General features: G+C 45.6%; 1 protein-coding gene and 1 long non-coding RNA gene across 5 annotated transcripts in view; both read right to left on the bottom strand.

The window, feature by feature from the left end:
• Nucleotides 1–2,638: 2,638 nt before the first annotated feature.
• On the bottom strand, nt 2,639–7,835 carry LOC140003441 (uncharacterized). Its single transcript, XR_011812080.1, has 3 exons — nt 7,755–7,835; nt 5,236–5,255; nt 2,639–2,779 (listed from the first exon to the last, which is right to left on the bottom strand). It is a non-coding gene; the product is annotated as an uncharacterized lncRNA (long non-coding RNA).
• A 4,332-nt stretch (nt 7,836–12,167) lies between these two features.
• Nucleotides 12,168–15,460, bottom strand: part of MAPK6 (mitogen-activated protein kinase 6) — a 30,572-nt gene continuing 27,279 nt past the window's right edge. For all 4 annotated transcript variants that reach the window (XM_027467089.3, XM_027467087.3, XM_038185048.2 and 1 more), the window contains exons 5-6: nt 15,149–15,350; nt 12,168–14,532 (exon numbers count right to left, since the gene is read on the bottom strand). In XM_027467089.3, coding sequence (XP_027322890.2) covers nt 13,434–14,532; nt 15,149–15,350 — 1,301 coding nt within the window. In that variant the 3' untranslated portion in view covers nt 12,168–13,433. The remainder of the gene's footprint in view (nt 14,533–15,148; nt 15,351–15,460) is intronic.

Genomic DNA, 15,460 nt, shown 5'->3' with positions numbered 1-15,460 from the left:
CCAGCTAACACCCTCCTGAGAAACAGCTAATCGTTGCATGCCTCGGCCTTTCCCAACACATCCTGGTTCATAAGTTCATCGGCTTCAAAGTTGCATCTGATCATTAACCCTGAAAGATCAAAGATTACTTAAGCGTTTAAACTGCGTGTTTGGGATGGCTGAGACGCACAAAGGTCAGGCACAAATCTGCGACCAAAATCCGGGACAACCTTCCCAAAGTTCAGGAGGGAGAGTAAGGTTTAGGGGTTTGCTTCAGCCGGTTGCTGTCACCCAGCACCCAGCCTGGCTCTGTGGTCTGTGGGGAACAGGGACTTAGCTGGAGAGAAAAGGGAGTCCTGCAAGCCTTTCATTTGTGCCAGGCTTGTCTGGAAAAATGCTCTATCCTTGGGGATTTTCCCTGCCATTTTCATTCCTGCCATGTGGTGGGCAGGAGGCTATCCCTGCGGGCTGAGGCCCTGTCTCCTGAGCTCCTCGCTCCCCAGTTGGGCTGCTGGCCCTTGGCCCAACAGCAGGCACAAGGACACAGTGCCAGCTCGCTGCCATGCTGGCACTGCCTCTGGGCATAGCACAGCTTGGGCTTCTGTTTTTCACCTGCAGAAATTGTACCATATTGCCTCAGAGGGCTGGCGTGTTCTCAGCACTGAAAACCAGATTTTGCCAAATTCCTAGTTGTTGCTCTTGGTACTTTATGCTGTTATGCTAACAGAAAAATGCATGTTATTCCTCTTGCAAAAACAGATAGGATCACTCCTTTGACAAGGGTCATCTTGTTTTCAGCTGCCTTGCTCTCCACAGAGATTCCTATCTGTCTCAGAAATGTTGCTGTCAGCCTTTTATGAGCATGAATTCAGTAGCACACTCCAAAGAAGCCCACTGTCCTCTCCCAGCCAGTCACTACCTGGTCCCCAAGCAGATGCTGATTTTGTGCAGGCAAAAATACTCATCTCAGTACTTTTGCCAGTACAATGACTTTTGCACTTGCTGTCTTAGACATAAAACCCAGACTTCCATCACCAGTTCGCCTAGCTGGCTGCAAGCACAGCGTAGCAAATGCCAATGTGTATGCAACTGGAAAGGTGAACTCTATGGGGGAGCAGACTACTGGAACTGTGACTAGTGGTGTGCCACTGCGTACTGGGATGTGAAACAGTCAGGGATGTGAAGTGACCACATATATTGCATGATGCACTTAATTCGACAGGGAAAACATGAGCAGTAAAAATGTCATTTGGTGCCTTGCTTCAGAGATTTCACTCTATGAAGAGCAAACCACCTTTGCTCCTGACCTGCTTTTGGCAAATTATCTGGTACTAGGGAGGAGAGAAGGTTTCACAATGATCGTACACAGGACTTCATCTGTTTCTTCCCCTATAACCCTCCATCTTGGTTGTGATAGGATTGTACACTACAGCTGTAGGACTTGTAACTTGCATGTGTTTCCCGTCCCATTATTCTCACAAGATGCATCCCTATTCCCCAGGATGGCACTGGCACACAGAGCTGGTGGCAGACCCTCCCCTGGCGGAGGCCGATCCCCAGCACTGTGCACAGCCTCCTGCAGAGGAGCAAGGTGTGCTTAAGCCGCTTTGGCTAAGCTCAGGTCATGCAGCTGTGCTGCAGAGGACTAGAATGTGGCTGGCAAGTTTAAGCCAGAGGGCTCTACCCCAGCGGCCACAGGGAGGCTAGCAGGGCTCCAGGTCTGTTTCTGAGTCACTGGGGCTGTGCTCTTTGCTCCAGTGCCCCAGTGTGCCAGGCACCAGCAGCTCCAAACAGACCCAGCATTGCATCAGGAAGAGCTGTTCATCCAGGAGGGAAACATCCCTAAGCCCTTTGGTTGTGAAATGCAGGGACACAGACTGACAAAGGGTAAGGTAAAACCTGAGCTGAGGTGCAGTGTCTGGGCACTTAACACAGGGCTGTGCTGCGCGAGGAGCTGGGTGGCGGGAGGCAGTGAACATGCTGTGCCACCTCCCCGGGCAGAGGCAGCAAATTAGGATTTATCAAAAATCCTAATCTGGGGGATATTTTTACAAGGTTGAAGTCTTGCATTGAAAACAGCTTTGAAGTGCCTAGCAGCAGGCTATTCCGTCCTGTTTGGTCTGTGCCCTCTTTGCTTTCACCCTGCAGCTCTGTGCTTGGTGCCAGTCCCATCCCCACTGTGCCATGGCAGCGGGATGTGTGAGCAGTGGTGAAGCTGTACCATACGTGCCCTACTGTATAAGCCCCATAAAACACTGGCACCACTTCATAGATTTTTTCCCCCTTTTTCTTGTATTTTTTTTCTTTGTTTGAATATGTTGCATGGCTTTATTTAGCTTTTGGGGGTCCAGAAGGACTTGTACTAAAGATGACAACTGATTTCCAAAGGCGAGGCAAATGATGCATGGCTGCAGGTCAGGATCCAGAAGGCGCCCAAGTCTCATCAGCCTGGAGGGCTTGGCACGCCGGCAGGGTGACTCTCCTGGCAGACAAAGCTGTGTGGCTCATTGTCTTTCAGTGCACCACAGAAACAGGCTGTTATTGACACCAGGCTTTGGAGCACAGACCAAGCCAGAGCAGGCAGCAATCACTTTCGAAGGTCATGCATACAATCTCTTTATGGCAAGTTTGCCTTCCGTGACTGACAAAAGCAGGATGGATCAAATGTCTTCCAACAGATCTGCATTAAAAATGAAGTACTGTTGCTTGGAGAACTGACAGTCCCACCAGAAATAATACAGGCTGCTGACAGTCCTCGCTTCCCAATAAACAGCATCTTCCCATGTTGTCAAAAGAGCTTCTTCGGGATGGGAATAAATAAGCAAGTTATTTGAATACGTTATTTGAGTGAAAATGTTAATGGCAAAGAGACAGAAATCACATTGCTCTGTTGTAAAAATACACTGTGGCTTAAAAATGCACTCCTGTTTCTCGTATATATGAAAATATACGTGTATGTATAAACACAATAGATATGTGTATCTATGCATATCTCCCTATATTTATACGTAATTATATGCATGTGCTGTGCCCATGCCAGTAGCTAAAAATACTCAGCAACCAGTCCCCCTCCTCAGAACACGTTTGGTGTGAGGCACTGGGGGCTCCTGTGCAAGGGCTGACTGCATCCCTTTCCCATACGTGCAGGTTGTAACTTAGCAACCGCTGCTGTATGCTCAGAAGACAATATTTCAAAGCTAATTGTTGCTGGCCTTATTAATGGCAACTGTCGTGGCTTCTGGTGCATTACCGAGCCAGACAAGAGGAAAAGAAGCTTTATCAACAGACCTCCTGAAGAAGCTGGCCGTGAAGGGAGAGGAGTGGCACAAGGGGCTCGACGGTGTGCCAGGAGGTGGGAGGCGGACACAGTGGGAATGGGGCAGGCTGAGGGGGTACAGCCGCAGCTCAACAGCAGCCCGCGGCCGGAGGCGATGCCGCAAACCAAGAGCTGAAGGAAGTCAGCAGGGTTTGTTCCAGTATGATACAAATATATGCCACAGATACGCACACACATCCCTTTGAGTATGTGGGCATGAAGTAGAGTGCTAACTTTCGACGTGCCCTCGAGCTGTCTTTGCCTAGAGGATGAACACACTTGCACCTGAAGGACACCATCTGCAGAGGTTTCCCCCCTTCTCAGCGGCTGCCACAGCCACCCTGCGAGAGCAGACGGTCAGCCTCAGTGCCACCCTGCAGCTGCAGCGACTAATTAACTGAGCCATTTCACAAAACAGCTTATATTTCTATTTGTTCCTCCTCTCGGAGGGCCTATGGCTGCTGCTGCACCAGCCCAGCACAGGGGGCTCCCGGCACTGCTCGTGCTGCTGGGCTCTGATCGGGTGCAAGCATTGGCTGCGGCGCCAGTGCAGGGTTATATAAAGCAGAAGGGGTTTATATAAGCCTATTTTATCTGCAAATCATTTATATTTAGAACACCTATTTCTACTGGAAACCCTAAAAGCGTGTTACATAAGAGCCTGATAAATCCTTTGGCTTAAGGTTTCGGCAGGGGGAGGGGGTGCTCAGCGCCTGGTGCGTTCAGGATCCGTTTTGTAACCAGAGTCTCAATGTGCCATTTACAGCTGGTCTTGAAATCCTTTCTGCTCTCACTCCACAATACCTTGACAATAGCAGAACACTTCACTGCATAGAAATTTCCCTCTCCTTCAGTGCTGCTCTCATTTGGAGATTTTCTCTGGGTGTTTTGCCAGCACGGCCGAGAAGGCAGTTCAGTACTGCCAGGCAAGTGTCCCGGTGCACGTGGCACTGCTTGCTGCCTTTGGGAATGTCATGGGCATTGCCCAGCGGTAGCAGTGCTATCCTCAGATCTGCAGAAGGCACTGGCTGCAGCCTTCATTTAGCAATACAAAAAGAAGGGGCTGACTTACCTTGCCGTTGGTATGAGAATATTTTCTAATGAACTAACTATTCCTCAAACCATCTCTTTGTGGGGAAGGGAGGAAAGATTATGGCAGTGGTCATAAAATACACATGTAAGTGCAGAGTGGGCAGCTGCACTGCTTTGGCTTTACGTCCACGTGGCTGCAGAAGCTGGCCGTACCTGGGACTGTGCTGTTGGGCAAAGCCATGAGTTCTGCGAGGGTAAATGGCACAAGGAGCCTGGATCACCCAGCCCCAGGCAGGGGAAGGACCATCCTGCATTTTGTGCTGTCTCCTTTCCATCTTCCTCCCAGGTGTTGGAGCCCTGGGTCCTGTGAGCAGCAGGCAGTGGCCGTGGCTCCCCAGCTGTGTGGCACCATCTCCCACGGGACGTGTGACACCCCCCGCCCACACCATCACGGATCAAGTGTCTTAAGCAAATTCTTGTCATAGTTTGTTTGAGCCAGACACTGTAAATTGGATTAGTGTGGTGCCAGGAGAGATTTCTAGAGTGAAATATTTAAAACTAGCACTAATGGGAACCAGTCTATGGGCTGCCACTGGACAGTCTCTGCCCTGCCAGTGAGTGCAGGGGCTCCTGCAGCTGCTGCCGCTGGTGCCTGTGGGCTTGGGTATTGTGGAGCAGGCACCCAGGAGAGCCTCTGCAATTGGAAAGTGGGCTGCAAGGAGCAAAAATTCACATTGGACCCTGCAACAGTGATCTGGAGGGAAGAAAAAAAAATGCCTTGGGGCTGATTTGCAGTGGGAGCTGCAGGTGGGGTGTGCATCTAACTGCCTGTGTGCCCAGCAGTCAGGCCTCCAGCTCCAGCCAGTTATTCCATTGCAAGCAGTCCGTCACCTTCCATTATTTCTCACCTGTCGTAAAAGTGATGTGGCTGGAACAGATGAAACACAAAATTGTCAGTATTTGGACAATTTTATGGATGTGGAGCACAAATCTGTCTCATGGTTTGAGCACAGAAGATGAGAAATAGAGCCTGTGGAAAATACTAGGGACACTGGCATCCTAAGGACTTTAACTATCCAAAAAGCTGATGAGAAAAGCAACAACTATTCAATGGGAAACCAAGCCCACAGCGTAGACCTGCATGGTGCTGGACAGAGCCAGAAAGGTGCTGCGTTTATTCCTCTGCTGAAGGCTACAGAGCTCCTGGCCACCACAGGTGCTGGTCCAGCCAGCGTGCCAGGGCTCTGGGAGGAGAGGCGGTGGCTGCAGAGGAACTGCTCCGTGCCGGCCACAGCCGAGGGGGTTAATCCGACTGTGTGGGTCTCACCAAAGCACTCTTCTGTGCCCATCTGACTCTGCACCAGCACTAGCAATTCACAGATTCAATTAGACCATGGGAGGTAAATAAGTGGATAACAGCTTTGACTCATGGAAAATAGCATTTCTTTTACCTTCAAGAACAAACCAGTTTGGTATAGCCTCAGAGGTTTCAGTATGCACTTTGCAATGGCTCAATGAACTCTTAAACTATGGGCTTAAGGCTGATCTCACGCTTGCTTCTGAGCACAGTTTATGCATGCTGGAGACCGGGCCTGCTGCTGCAAGCAGCACAGAGCTCCTGCTTTGCTCTCGTGAGGCTGCCATGCGCTACCACAGGGAGCACAGCACCGCTCGTGGGGCCTGTCCCAGAGAGGGGCCTGCCAGGGGCTCGGCCGGCTGCCCGCGTGGGGCCGCGGGAGCGTCACCGCCACAGCCCGAGCTGCTGCTGACAGCAGGAGCTTCCCCACAGCCCTGCCATAAATCCATGCTGCTGGCAGCCATTTGAAGGCAGAGACGGTTAGCAAGAGAGAAACGTGGCTGTGTTTTTATTTTGTCTTACGCTCAAAGGAAGCTGTGCATCACAGCTCTGAAAGCAGCCCGAGACCAGCTCAGAAGAAACACAGCTCCCCGGTGGCACCCAAGCGTGAAATCGAGCGTCATCTTGCTACTGGGCCGTGCCTTTGAGGTTGTATCAGCTAAATAAATGCAACGCCAGGTTGGTGTGTGGTAAACGATAGTTTACAACCGTCATCTGATGAAAAAGAGAGAAGGTGAGGGAGCACATTTGAGCAAATGGCCACAGTAAGTCACGTTCTCTGGCCTACCAGCCACTGCCAGCAGAGCTGCAGGGGTCTGGCATGGGCCTGGAAAGGTCTGAGGAGCGGCATTTCCCCCCGACCAGCAGGGGTTCGAAAGCCTCCCTGCTCCCCAGGCAGGCCGGCAGCGCTGACTCGCCTCCCTGTGCCCAGCTTTCCAACATCCTGTTTGCACCGTGGTTATTTTAACCTCCCTGTTTCTTTCCATATTTTTCCTCCTGCCCACGCCAATGCACGCTGCGATTTCTGGCAGGCAGGCTAGAAAGCTCCCCGCTAGCATCTCCCGCGATGAGCTGATCTGGTGGCACCACCCCGGCCTGCTGGACCTCCACAACCCCAGCCGAGCGGAGACTCCAGGCCTGCCCCATGGCCTCACTCCTCAGCCCAGGGCTACCTCCTTGGCCCAGGGCTACCCCCTTGGCACTTGGCCATCTCCTCAGCCCGCCCAGCTGAGCGTGGAGCGAGGCAGAGCGCCTCAGGGCAGCTCGGGGCTCTGCTGCTGTGTGCGCAGCCCCCAGCTGAGGGGTGGGAGGGAAGGAGGCACTCGGCAGGCAGAGGCCGCACAACAGAGGAGCAGTTCCAGCCCAGGCGAAACAAGGCTCGTAAGTGTGCAGTCTGCATAAAACAAGATCAAACGGAGAATCGCGGGAAATCAACGCAATACCATGCGTAAGTGTCCATATAATTTTGTGTGTAGAGGTAGCAATCTCTCAGCAAGTGTCAACACCATGTTTGCTAAGACAATCTGTAGTATTAGCAGAAAAAAATCTGGGAGGCAGCCATAATACAAAATAAAAACCAAACCCATCTGCTTTATTAATCATAGGCTTTAAAAATGTCTCTGCTAGTTATGCAGCTATTTCAAGATCTGTACTGTTAAATCTATATCCAAACAAACACAGAAGCCACAATAATTCTGTCATTCAGTTATACAGGTCTGCAGCTTTAAATGGTTAAAAATAATAAAAAAAAAATAATCAAGAACAACATGAAATGAAAATGTCTTTATACAGCTTGTAACACCAAGGATTTAGCTTTTAATCCACTCTGAATGGCATTCCCAAGAAAAGGAAAGAGATAATGTCCTTTATTGCCAGAGTCTGGGTCTGGACCACCGATGCTGATGCCTTTCCTTGGCTGCAACCTAAAAGTGTGTCTGGAAGGGGATTTATGATCAGCCCTCTTGTCAAGCAGGAACTTGAAACTGGCAGTACTCGTGGTGTAGAGACACCTTTTGGGAAGGATGATGTCAAGTTGATATGACAGAGAAAAGCAAACAGATTTATCCTCACCTTGCACCAGACGTGGTGGGATCAGTGTGGCAACAAGTCCTCCCCAATGCACAGCACCAGAGTCCTGGGGGATGGCTGGAGGAGCATGGCTAAATTCATGTATGGAGGAAAGCCTGTATTTCATTAGGCCTCGCCTCTGAGAGTGGCCAGTGATCTTCAGCCAAGCAGGCAGGAGATCACCCACATGTCTTGGACTGTACCCAGCTACAAATGATTGCTGGAAGAAATCCAGCAATACTAGGCAGATACTAAGCAGATACTAAGCAGATCTGAAGTTATAAGAAATATGGAAAAAATCAAAGGTGTAGCTGAAGGTCAAGTAGTGTGGAAGTGTATATTAGAGTAGGAAAAACATGTCGGTCTTCTACCAGTTAGGAAACAAACCCCAAAACAGGTAAAAACAAAACAAAACAAAACCCACCAAAAAATTTTGTAACGACTCCATACTCTAGAAACATCAACAGAGCATATTAACAGTAAGGGTGGATTAACTCAAATGCATGAATGCAGACAGAAAGTCCTTCTCCATGTCTCCTCCATATAACCACACTCTTGTTCAATGGCCCTTGAGTCCAGCCAATACCAACTAAAGCCACCAACATCCCTGCTGGAGCCCAGGATGCAATCGACAGAGAGGGAGCACCACCATGTCACAGCGTGTTCTGGGGGTACAAATGAGCTGGGGACTGACGCCTTCATCAGTCCTTTGGGCGGAAAGCATGATCCAAGGTGCAGCAGCCATACCTGAGACAACATGAGAAACGCCTCTTGAAAGGTTCTTGAGCCACGTTGCCACCAAGGCCTGACCGCAGTCACCTTACAGGCAAGTCATTTTGTCAATAGGGGAAACAGAGTTGGGAAGGGCAAGTGGGGCATAGAAGCAATCATATCGCTTGGCTCTGAAGACGGACAAGTCATAAGTTCCCTGTCCAGCACCCAACTGCAAACAGCATCCTTTCTTATTTCATACCATACATAACATTCTGGCTGCATGACATAAAGGTTAAAAGTAATTTTGGCTGCAGTAGAACAGCACATAGATTACAAGGGGAATTTTATTATCAGAGTTCACTATAGAAGGTCTGCTTTGCAGTCAGGATGTGATAGACAAATTCCAGAGAAAAGACAATCATTATGCAACGGCTGCTGCCAACTATTGACAAAACTATTTGCAGAACACTGCCATACCCGGTTATCACCACATGCAGACGCGCTATCAGGGTAGCTCTCCCTCCACACAGTTTGGTGCATGCAAATTATGTTATCAGTAATGCTAATTCTCAGTCAGAAGAAGTCACTGAACTTTTCACCAGTCAGTAGTTTAAGGAGTTCTCAAGTAACACTCAGAGTGAACAGATAACGATTATAAATATAGAGACACTTGAATGGAAGCGTCAGAATGCAGCGTACCAGCGGTGATCTTGATTGTTTGCTTGTTACTAAATACACCACAGCATTACTTCACAGATTGTTCAGCTCCAGTCTGATGCAAACAATGGCAGAACACCAAAAAAGAATTTACAAGATTATGTAAGCACAGAAATAATTCAAGGGATAGGGAATGACTTGGTTCAGGGCAGCTGTTGCTCAGGTTTGCATCTTTTGACGAACAAGGAGGTTTGATTGTTTTAGTTATGTGAAAGCTTGACAGGCACTTCCAAATCTCACCAGCAGAAAGCAACTTGCAAATAAAGGGAAGAAGATTTGTGTGAGCAGATTTATTTCAGGGTTGTTTTTTCCTTGTACCAATACCTAGAAATAACCTGTGCAACAGCATGTCACTGGCTTTCTCGGGAACCCAACTAAAATTATTTCAGCACTTTGTAGGATGTACGCCTGTAGAGAATTGGGGGTGACAAGCCCACATTTAGCAGAAGATGCCAGCTCTGACTGTTACAGGTTTTAGAAGGGGACAGACAGAACACACGGAGCTCCAGACCAATGGCAGTCCCATATGGAAGAAAAAAACTCCCTGCAAACAGGAAGCTCCCACCCACCCTGGATTTAAAAAAAAAAAAAAAAAAAAAAAAAGCATCAAAAACATGTCCTTAAACTAATGTCCCCAGGCAATAAGCCAAAGAGAGTATTTAGGAAGGCTTTAAATGTATGTACCAGGCACAGTTCTAAGAACTTCTACAGCACAGAAAACAAGAAAAAAAATCAAGGTGAGAGGAAAACAAAGTAAACCAAGGCATACAAATTTAGCTGCACTGAGTGGACTGATTGCTGCCTATTTAGGCATGCCCAGTTCATTTTCAGCTGGCTACTTTGCTGATTAGTGGCAGAGAAGCTGTGGCACTACAGACTGCCCGGCTGCCCCAGCTCCCTGCTGGTCTGAAGAAGCTGATGAGCAGCCTCCAGCCCCGCTGCGCTCACTGCAAGGACTCACTGCAAGCTAAGATGTGCTACGCATGCTGTAGTCATACCATTAACAGCAGCGTGGGCTAAGTTATAGAAACATATGAGATTATATATAGCAAATCTTATTTAATTAAAATTAAATACAATTGTGAGAGAGTTAACTGACCGTGACTGAGAACTCCTGATCAGAACAAACTGTTCAGCATTGTCGTGCCGGTTTCCAATTATTAGGTCTCATGTGATGACAGCACATTTAATATGCTCTGTCCTGGTCTGTAAATAATGGTAAACAACATCTCTTCTAGCTGAAGTTACTGTTAGATTTTAATCAAAGACTGCACAGAGAAGGTACTTTGAAAAGATGGCAAGCATCCTCATTTCTCACTTGCTTTTTTGTTAAATAAGGGTGTTCCATTTTACTTGGCAAGCACCTTGGCATTGAACAGTCATCCCTTTATCTGGTTTATAATTTAAGCCTTTTCCATAATTTGTTTTTAAAGACAATTCAGTTGCTAGGTCACAGCCCAAGAACTATTCGTGTAACCGTCCTATTTTTCTTCCAGGGATGGGCATGGCAGATGAGTGCGGGACAGGAACCATCTTCTACCCACGGGGACGCTCCCCAAAACCCTGCACTTTGTGACTCTTCTCCCACCACAGGACTCTTGCAGCTTGCCTACGAAGAACCCAACTCCATGCTTGGATTATCTTTTTTTTTCTAGCAATAGATTTAACTCTACGTGATCCTTGCAAAGCACTTCACTTTCTTTAATCTTGCCCACATGAGGGATTACTTCTGCTTAATAAACATGATGGCCTGGCTGTACCCTCCAACCACCAGGGCACGCGCCCTCCTAGAGCAGGGCTTCACCTGCAGCAGCCAGCAGCATCTGTCCTATGCTGCTCCCACAGCACAGCCAGAGCTCAGAGGCAGTCCGCGCTGGACTTAGCCTCAACACCTGACCCTCTGCTGCTTGTGTAAAATGCTTCCATTCGACCACAATGAGTTTCTTAAGTACTGTTGAGTTTGTTGGTTTTTTTTTGAAATACACTTCTGCACAGGATGTGTTTTTAGCCTGAATTTCATTTCCAGTTTCTAAGTACTTTCCTCCCACTCCTTTCATCCAATCTCAGAAAAGCTGACTACCACACCAATTCAAAGCAGTCCCTCCCCTAGGAGAAAGAGCAGATGTGTTTCCTCCTCCCTCCAGTCCCACGCACACGAAGCAAAGTGACTACACCAACGCTCACATAACGTGCCCCTTGAAGCACTGTGCCCCAGCTCCCAAGGTGACTGGTTTCTGCCATGCTCCCTGTTTTAACAATTGTAGCCATACTACCTGCCAGAGGAGCAGGGCTGAGAAAAAAAAAAAAAATAAAAATGAAGAATTAAGACACTGTCATGGAAAACGTTACAGGAGTTTGCCAGAAGACACAGCTTTATTGTATGGCTCATTAGCTACCTCAGGAATGGCTCTGATGGGAGGAACTGGAAAAGAAAGTAATACTGCTGTTCTAAGGCATGCTGCAACAGACTCAGTCCGCACATTTCTGAACATCCCCTTGCATCCCACTCCTGAGATCTCTATGAAAACGCTCCAGCGGGTTTCTTGGCTGAGGGACACGTAGGATTACCTTCACTCTAGCTTGCCAGTGACATGAGGGTGCTTGCATGCCTGTGCAGCAGTTTTTCCACTTTAATATTCTGCCTGAGCAGTTGATATAACACCACTGCTCACTTATAGTCTGGAATTCAATTGTCTTTTGAACAGATATGGTTATTGGCACTGTGGTACACACATACTTTCAGCCATACCACTACACATGATTCTAAGTACAGGCTGTGCACACCGAACAGAAGCACACTCGCAGTCTCCTGGCTGCTCTCTGCATCCCCAGCAGCAGCACTTCTCACACAGAATATGAGCTCAGGCTTCCTTGAGCTCCTTGTCCCCTGTATGAGGCGAGCAGGCCTGCCTTTGTAGCACAGCTGGCTGTTTTTACAGTGGCAGCTGTTTGTTTTTCACTGTACAAAGCATCAAAGGACAACAGTCATTTTTGCTGGCCATGTTTTTATTTGTCTTTCGTTTTAAACAGGGGAGCCAATGATACATCCAGTATTTCAAAAAATCAGAAGGTAAAACAAATTTTCAGAAGACCGAGATGCTACATGCTATATTTAACCTAATTTTATTCATGCTTGCTTTTGAGGGGCAGCGGGAAGGGGGCAGGAATCATTCAGTAAAAACATACAGTAAAAACAAAATGTCTCACCATATAGAACTTTAACCTACAGTAATGTTGTACCTTAATTATTTCCATGCACACAACTAACATTACAATTTTTTTTTTTAAATGAACACAATTAAGACTTCTAGGAGCATTTTATAATAAAGCAATTCCTAATTTCTTTTGTAGAGATCAAGCACCTCCAATTACAAATTCCTATACACAGTGAGTGCTTTACTTGAAATGAAAACTAGAAAAAAATGTATTGATAGCCTCAGAATAAGCTGATGTTAATATATATCCAGCTATGTAGGCAATAAAACCATAGTGCTAAACAAAAACTTTTATCTGAAAAGTAACTCAAAAATTAAGTTGACTTTCTATAATTACAGAAATATACTTATTTGCTAAAATAAATAAAAGTGCTGCATATTAACACTTCACTATAAAGAATGCATACCAGAACATTTATAAATATTGAATGATTTTCAATAAGAATAGCTACTACAATAATGCTGGCTAAATAGAAGTGCATAATGAGAAGCACTATGGGTGGTTAATGTTTTGCCACATACTGCTGTTACCTTGAGGTAGATAACACATGCGTACCAAATTCTGCATTCATTTCAGTTGCTGCTGGTATCATGTGTCTAAGAAATGTGTACAGTATGAAAAACTCTAAAATACGCATGAATGAAAAAATGTTTTGGGAAAAATAGATATTTTCATGCAATTATGTACAGTCTCACTGTGTAAATTTCAAGGCAAGATTCTTTTTCTGCAAAACATGGACACCGTTTTACTGAGAGATTTTTTTTTTTTTACTTGGTTTAGTGCATTTTTGTTACCTCCTGCATTTTGCATTATTTTGCTCTATTCTTTAATTTTGTGTGCAAACGACATGCCAGTTTAAAAACAAAACTTATGTATAGAAAGTAATTCTGGATTGTAAAAACAATGGTAAACAGAAAGCTAATGAAATCCATACCAAAATTACACCATCTGATTCAAGTAAAAAAATTACTTACACTAGTAATAAAAAAAGACAAACACATCTCATGAATATAAAAGAAATGTCTGCTGAGTGTTTTAATTTAGATGTTTCAGAATGCTGCTGTATGTTTTGTGGGGAATCTGGGGAGATGATTTCATAGCAGAAGGCGTTAACGTGGCCTGTATCGATTTCAGTGGCGAACCAACAGGGCTATGAAATTGAGGAATACCTATCGCCTCAAGATGTTTGTTGAAGAGGAGTTCTCCACTGTTACTAAGAAAGCTCTCTTCTCTTTCCTTCTCCCCAGGCTTCCCCTCTTCTACTGGCTCAGGTTCTAGCATTTCAGCATCTTCTTTCTTACTAAAAAATTTGTCCAAATAACTGGTGTAAGTATTTTCTTTCTCAACGTGTTCATCTTTCCTGACTTCACAACAAAACTGGTCTATGAGGAAGCACTCCTCCCCACTACTTACAAACTGACTGTCCCAAGAAGTTTGGTACAGAGCTCCTAACTGTGCCAAATTAGCCATTCCTTTCTCCTGCTTCTCTCTGCTTACCGACTTTGATATTAATCCTTTCAAATCCATCTGAGATACTGAGCTATTCAAGTCATTTAATTTATCAACATCAGTAGACTCGTGTTGTAAACTAAGCTGAATAGTTTCTGCTATGAATGAATCAAAGTCAAATCCTTGATTCTTCTCCCTTTCTTTTTCAACAAGTTGCTGTGATGCTTCCTCAAGCGCTATCTGAGCTTTCACCAATCCATTCTTTTCACATTTAGACTTGCCTTTCTTATCAGACTTTTCTTTGCTCTGTTCCTTCCAGTTTGAAAGATCTATAATAAGCTTGGGCTCATAGTAATGGTTAACTTCACTGTCTCGCCAAACTAAATTATCTAGGTATGAAGATGACCTCATTTTGTAATTACAAGTGTGACTACATTCTAGATCACAGTATTTGTTTTCATGGTGATCTGAATACTGCCAGCAAGGCTCAGTAGAGAAGTGGGTGTCAAAAGCAGGATCCTCCAGATACTTTTCACGATCTCCATCCAAATATTTGCGAGGATCTACTTGAACTTCTTCCTCATCAGTAACATCAGAAAGAGCCCTTGGATCACGCTGAACTTCATCAGCTTCATAGTTGTTATGAATAGGCCAGTCATGGTCTGAGAACTGACTTTCATGGTATCTGCAAAACAATTTCCTATGCGTTAGCAACGAAAAACAGTCTTCTAGCTCACAAGACAGTGACAGTGTCCTTACAGATATTCTCTTACAGAATAATGATAATTCAATAAAAATAACCTAAGTTTTCCCTCAAATTAGGTACCTCTTCCTCTTTTTTTTTTAAAAAAAAGTTTAATCTGGCATAAAGCAATCCTCATATACACATCTGAAAGATATAAATTCAGAATTATGTATGATAGCTCACCCTATTGACAAAGCTCTTCCATAAAGTCTGACTTTAAATACGACTACTGAAATTCTCTTTACTGCTATAAGCACTACGCACTGAAAAAGAGCAATCCATACTTAAAGCACTCTTCATTTTGATTTATTTTTTAAAGACAAATATTTTGGGCACAGAAAAGTAGTAACATAGATTAAACTTTAGATTTTAGATTTCCAAGTGCATCTCAGGAATGTGTCAGCATACCCTAATCAGTCTTATGAGCCACAAGCCCAATGATTCTCAAGTCAACTTGAGAAACACGTAGAAAAGGAAAGGATGCTTAAGAAGCAACATGGCTTCAAACACGCAACAGTTAAGTCACATTACATGCTACAGTAAGCAATAAATTTACCTTTCCCAATTATAAATATGGCTGTGACTTTCATCCATCAGCAGAATATCATCTACCTCATCTTCAATGTGAAAAGGATGACTTGAAATAGGCTCATCCGTTGGAAAGGAATAAATGCTCATGTAAGGATGGGACAAAGCTTCTTCTGCTGTCAATCGATCCATGGGACTAAATGTCAAAATTTGCTCCAGAAAGTCCAGTGCTGTGCAACAGAAGTTATGATTTAAAAGGAGAAAAAACAACATTTCAGACATCCAGTATTAAAGATTAAAGTGCAGTGCTTAAAGGAGTGTGCACCTGCTTAAAAGGTAT

The sequence above is a fragment of the Anas platyrhynchos genome, chromosome 11 (assembly GCF_047663525.1).
Source record: "Anas platyrhynchos isolate ZD024472 breed Pekin duck chromosome 11, IASCAAS_PekinDuck_T2T, whole genome shotgun sequence".
In the NCBI taxonomy this organism is placed as follows: Eukaryota; Metazoa; Chordata; class Aves; order Anseriformes; family Anatidae; genus Anas; species Anas platyrhynchos.
This window is presented reverse-complemented; position numbering and strand designations above follow the sequence as displayed.